We start from the raw sequence: 5,958 nt of genomic DNA on the forward strand, positions 1-5,958 counted from the left end.
TACAGTAATAAAGCAGGGCGGTTGATAATGTCCATTACGGTTTGAGGAGTATCCGTACTGTTATCACACAATACCCTGTAATCTTAATAAAAGAGGCACGTCTTTTTAGTGTGTCTAAATACAGTGTCTGGGGACCGTCTAAATATACACCTGCCAATCAGGAACCACAGGTACAGGCCACGGAAAGAAAATACCAATTAATCAAGAAAACACTCCGATTATTGTTTCAGTACGTGGGTTAATTTATGTACGAAACAATACAGTTATTTCAACACTTTGACAATGGTGGTTTATTTTGTATTGAAAAATAATATATAATTGTTGCTGGCTTACTGGAATAACTATTATTACAGAACACTGCGATGCATTCGCAAAAATCAGGTATGTTTTGTTTCTTCAGTTCGAAGACTAATTCCTGACGTGACACGTTAGGTATTACGTAACCACCAGCTCGCCAGAGGGCGTATTCACTGGGATGGTACAAAATGGCTGCGCCCGTTATATATAATAGCCGTCACATTTAACCGTTTTATTAATTAACTATACGATTATACTTGTTGATATTAAGCAATAATGTGCATTATATATCGGTGAATATGCATACCAGGCTAAATGCCGTAATTGTCCCCTCCTTTAATAATGCCAGAAGTAACTACTGAACATTCTACGAAGTTAAAAGCTGATGGAGAATGGCAGGTGTGTGGCACGGATAACCACAAGAGACAAGCACTTGTCGCGGCTGGAGAGATAAGGACAGGGATGTGGAGGTGGACAGCGAAATAAGTCGAAAGATAGAATGAGTTGCTAAATCGGGAAGAAATGAGATGGAATTCAAAGGAGAGAAAGAAAAAAGGGGAAGTGGAAAAAACAACATTTGGTTGAGAGAGAGAAAGAGAAGAAACCCGCTACTGTCACATAGGCTACTCCTAGCAATAAAGTAGCAACGGTTCTTTTATATAACATGCACTTTCCCATACAAAGGTCTATAGCGTAGGCCTACAAATCACTGGGCATTGGTTGGAATGAGGAAAAACAGTCCATTAAGGACTGCGACCTATCACCAGTGCTGGATTTATAAAGGGTAAAAGGGGGCAATTGCCCCAGCACCCACCCACCCCTGCCAGAGGGCCTCCCAGACTAAGGACGTCCTTTATAAAAAAAAATAAAAAAAAAATCATTTCATTTTTTTATTTGTCATGTAATTTAATTTCTATGTTGAGGGGCACCGAACCTGAAGTGCCCCCCCCCCCCCCCCCAATGTCTACACCCGGCCCTGCCTATCCCACGCCAGGCGAGGACTCTACCACTGATCTACACTCCTAGAACAGACAAAATTGATAGTCATGACGTGCGTATAATATTACTATGCATGTATTGCCCATCTACCATTGACTTTATTGATTCTATCCCGTTGCAATTTGCCATTCTCCGCAATCTGCACAATATGTTATTTTATTTATAGATATGTATGTATGCCTACAAAATGTATATTTTTTTTAGCAAACTACAACTGTATTCAAGTCTACGTAATTACTAATAGCTTAATTATCCACCAGCAAGATTTGTAAAGTACACAGTTGTAACCTGACCTATTCTGAATAATTATATTTTATAATAAATCTCTACTCTGTTACTTCACGGAATGCATCTATATTGTTATTACACATATCTCTATAATGTAATATCATTTATTATATAACATTTAGTGAAATATCTTAAAATATCAGTGAAATAAAAGTGCTATCAGTGACGATAACACATTTCAGAGTGAAAATTTCACTCTAAAATGTGTTATCGTCACTGTAGAAAGTGTTATCTTCTCTGTAAGAAAGCCGGAACTATTTTGCTGCTGGCATTTAAAAATAAAGGTAAATTGCCAAAAGTTATATAATAAATAGAAAATTTTATGTTTTTTGTCAAATATGATTTATATTTGACAAAAAAAATGAAATTGCTAAAAGTTATATAATAAATAGAAAATTTCATGTTTTTTGTCAAATATGATTTATATTTGACAAAAAACATGAAATATCCTCTATGTATCTATATTGTTAATACACATATACATGTATTTATAATGTAAAACCATGTACTGTATTTGTATGTATATATGTACCAAGCAATGTTTTCCTATTATTTGTATCCTCCTGTAAATCATCTTGTCAAAATCAGAATATGTATGTTCCTCTTACGCCGTTGCCTTAATGTAATAAAGTTCTGTTCTGCTCTGTTGTGTTCTGTTTCAGCTATCACAACGTTTTTGTGCTGTTAACTTACACATTAGACTAATAAAACTGTATTCAAGCTTATGTAATTACCAATTGCTTAATTATTCATTGTAGCACAGTTAGTTCCAGCAATCACAACTTTTTGTGCCGTTAACTTACAATCTAATTAAAATTAGCTCCACTGGTTAATTACTATTACATGTGGATCTGACAGCACCCCGTTGGAGCTCATGTCCAGTTGACCTTTCATTCGACCAATTAAAACCTTACTTCCAAATTCATGGCAGTGATTTGAAAACAATTTGAAAACATTCGGAATTGTGCCGAGGGTATACGAAGTGATTCGGGTGAATTATGAAGTATGACGGAAACTAATTTCAATATAAACTTTTAATGTTGAACTTTCGTTTCAAGACGAAAAAAAACCGTGATGGTATAGCCATAAAATATATTTACACTAGTATACAATCCAGACTTTATTACTGCACTCCCCTCCCCTCGTTTTTTAATGTTGAAATAGACCAACAAGTTCGCCTATTGCATAAATAGTCTGGTCCGATATTTTTAGAATTTGTATGCTTCCGAATAACGCTGTTAAAAGCGAAGTGTAATTGGTCGATATTCAAATTGTTATTTATAGATGAAATGTCACCTGGACATGGGAGTGCACGCAATGCTGTTGGATCTACTGGTAGAGCTAATTTTAATCAGATTGGTTAACTTACACATTATATTTACAAAGGTTTGCAAAAATTGTCAATTTTAGCAAATCCGACATGTTTCTCGTCGTACTGGTGTTTGTACCATTTTTTTTAATCGTTTTGTTTAACGACACTACTAGAGCACATTGATTTACTAATCATCGGCTATTGGATGTCAAACATTTGGTAATTCTGACATACAGTCTTAGAGAGGAAACTCGTTACATTTTTCCATTAGCAGCTAGGGATCTTTTATATGCACCATCCCACAGACATGATAGCACATACCACGGTATTTGCACTGGCTGGAACAAGAAATAGCTCAGTGGGCCCACCGACGGAGATTGATCATATACCGACCACGCATCAAGCGAGCACTTTACCACTGAGCTACGTCCCCCACCCCCCGGTGTCTGTAATAGGTCAAAATCGTATCTAAATACAAAAGATATACCATGGAACACTAGTGCCCAGCGGCTGTAACACTGCGCAGTCATTTTGTATTTCGTAAAGACGTAGTCATGTTACACTGAACAACAAAAGAAACGTGCATATTTTAATACATATAACAAGTACCGGTAACATCAAACTAATGGGTTCTTTAAATACTACAGAGGTAATCATCAAAGAAATAATTCAAAAAGCATATCAATGTTGTTGGGGTTTTTGTGTGTGGGTTTTTTTGTTGGGGCTTTTTTTTTTTTTTTTTTGGGGGGGGGGGGGGGGGTTAATGAGAAACTATTTCCTAGACTAGATTAAACTGCTGCAAGTAACGACACGAGAAATGGTGGTGTGTTGCTTCAGTAAGATTCAAACTGAAAATAATTTTAAATTGAAAAAGCTAAACAAGTATTTTCGTTTCTTTTGTTGTTCAGTGTATACATGTACATATAAATGATACCATATGGAATTTAATAAACAAATTGATTGATTGATTGATTGATTGATTGATGGATGGATGGATGTAAAGATTTGTTTCCATTTTCAACCGGCCTCGGTGGCGCAGTGGTTAAGCCATCGGACTACAGGCTGGTAGGTACAGGGTTCGCAGCCCGGTACCGGCTCCAACCCAGAGCGAGTTCTTAAGGGCGCAATGGGTAGGTGTATGGCCACTACACCCTCTTTTCTCTCACTAACCACTAACAAACTAACAACTAACCCACTGTCCTGGACAGGCAGCCCAAATAGCTGAGGTGTATGCCCAGGACAGCGTGCTTGAACCTTAATTGGATATAAGCACGAAAATAAGTTGAAATCAATCAATTAATCAATCCATTTTCATGCTTTAGGAATACACACCAATGCTGAACAGGTTTCCAAAACCATTGGTCATCATGTTGCTAAGTTTATAGTGTTTTAATATCTAATACAATAAATATGTATTAAAAAAAAAAAAAAAAAAAAAAAGTTTAGTGTTCTATCACATCAGCAATAAAAACTACTCCTTTTAAAAATAAGAACAAGACAAATTATTATAATAATTATTAATAAAATAATAATATATTATTGTTGTTGTTAATATTATTATGATTATTATTATTATTATTATTTCTGCTATTTTGTCACTACATATAACCAGTTTAAACAACACAATATTCTATGGATCAAACGTATCTAGAATGAACAGCTTTAAGTGAAGTCCTAAGTTCCCTTGCAGATATAGACAAAGAATCTAATTTGGCATTAATCTGACCCATTTCGTCTACCAGATTATTTGGAAACGTCACAGGGTATAAAAGTCGTTTGAATATTAATTTGTTCATATTTTTCAAATTAATTTTCGCGTTAAAACCAATGCACATAGCCTGTCTGCAGCTTAATCCAAACTCACAACCATCTTGATGCAATGCATTTCGGGAAATGTCGTAAGATCCACACGAAGGCTCTAAATTATTGACGTCATCCATATCAATTATCTTGAGCGAGGAATTAACCAATAGAAAATGGCCTTCTTTAAAATCTGGAACCACCAGCGACCCTAGCGGTGAATATTCCAAATAATCCAGCAGCTGAGCCATATCAATGGCGTGTTCTAACTTTTTCTGCCACGGCAAAATTTGCAAACTGTCGATGACAAATCGATGGCCGAACTCGTAAACTGCGACCACGCCATGTTCGGAAATATCAGTGGAGTCGCTCTCCTCGCTTCTCACACAGTATCCTAACAACTTGACGAGCTGTGGGTGATCAAGCTGCTCCAGAAACAGAATTTCCTTCATCAGTTTCATCGTGGGCATCAAGTAACACAACCCCTTGTCTTTGGGGGAATCTTTGGCCTGGCGTTTAAGATTATCGAGACACGTTCTGACGTCATTAAGATGGCGGGTCACCATTTTCACCGCCACGTGCATTCCTTTGTACTCGCCGAGAAATGTTTGTTTAGATACTCCATGGCCAACTTTCTTCTTAATCTTAATGTTGTGAATGTTTGTACAATCAAATAAAAACTTTGCCTTGGCAATCGTCATTTCGCTGAGGTTATTACGGACTACGACGTGCGGTGAGGTTCCTATGTTTTCCAACGAGAAGTAAGGCATGTGGTTGATTTTTTCCGTTAGGTGAATTCCCAACGCTGCCCCGTCCTGCACATTGGCGCCGTCTAGTATCGAAGTTCTCTCCCCTGTTCCCGAGTAATCGTCCGTGTACAGATCGACCACGCACGGTTTTACTCGAAGTGGGAAGGAAATAAAAATAAAATAGACCATCAGTACGAGCATCAGTAGGAAGAGAATCTTCTTCTTCTTATCCTTCATCATTGGTTTGATTTAGAATGAGGGCATTTAACGCTGATTAGAGTTACGATTCCGGCGCTGGATTCCCATTACTAGGCAACAAATAAAACATAATGTGTAGGCGAAGCGACAGCCGCCAATGCTCTGTTATTATTGCCCTCTTAACAGAACAGATAAAAGCTGAGTTTATTTGGAACAGCTCCCACGAGAAAACGAGATACAGACAAGAAAGAGAGAGAGAAAAAAGACGACTGCACTGTTTAATGGTTTTGTTCAGAATCTATTATATGTAGCTTC

The 5,958-nt window shown here is 37.1% G+C and overlaps 1 protein-coding gene across 1 annotated transcript; it reads right to left on the reverse strand.

Annotated features, from left to right (window-relative positions):
- Positions 1-4,398: 4,398 nt before the first annotated feature.
- Positions 4,399-5,617, reverse strand: LOC121367679 (extracellular tyrosine-protein kinase PKDCC-like). The gene has a single exon (XM_041491996.1). The coding sequence runs from the start codon at positions 5,464-5,466 to the stop codon at positions 4,534-4,536; it is 933 nt and encodes a 310-aa protein (XP_041347930.1). The 5' UTR covers positions 5,467-5,617; the 3' UTR covers positions 4,399-4,533.
- Positions 5,618-5,958: the final 341 nt, after the last annotated feature.

This window comes from Gigantopelta aegis, chromosome 1 (assembly GCF_016097555.1).
Source record: "Gigantopelta aegis isolate Gae_Host chromosome 1, Gae_host_genome, whole genome shotgun sequence".
Lineage (NCBI taxonomy): Eukaryota > Metazoa > Mollusca > Gastropoda > Neomphalida > Peltospiridae > Gigantopelta > Gigantopelta aegis.

Coding starts and splice junctions, on each gene's coding strand:
- LOC121367679 (XM_041491996.1), bottom strand. CDS start 5,466: ATGCCTTACTTCTCGTTGGAAAACATAGGAACCTCACCGCACGTCGTA.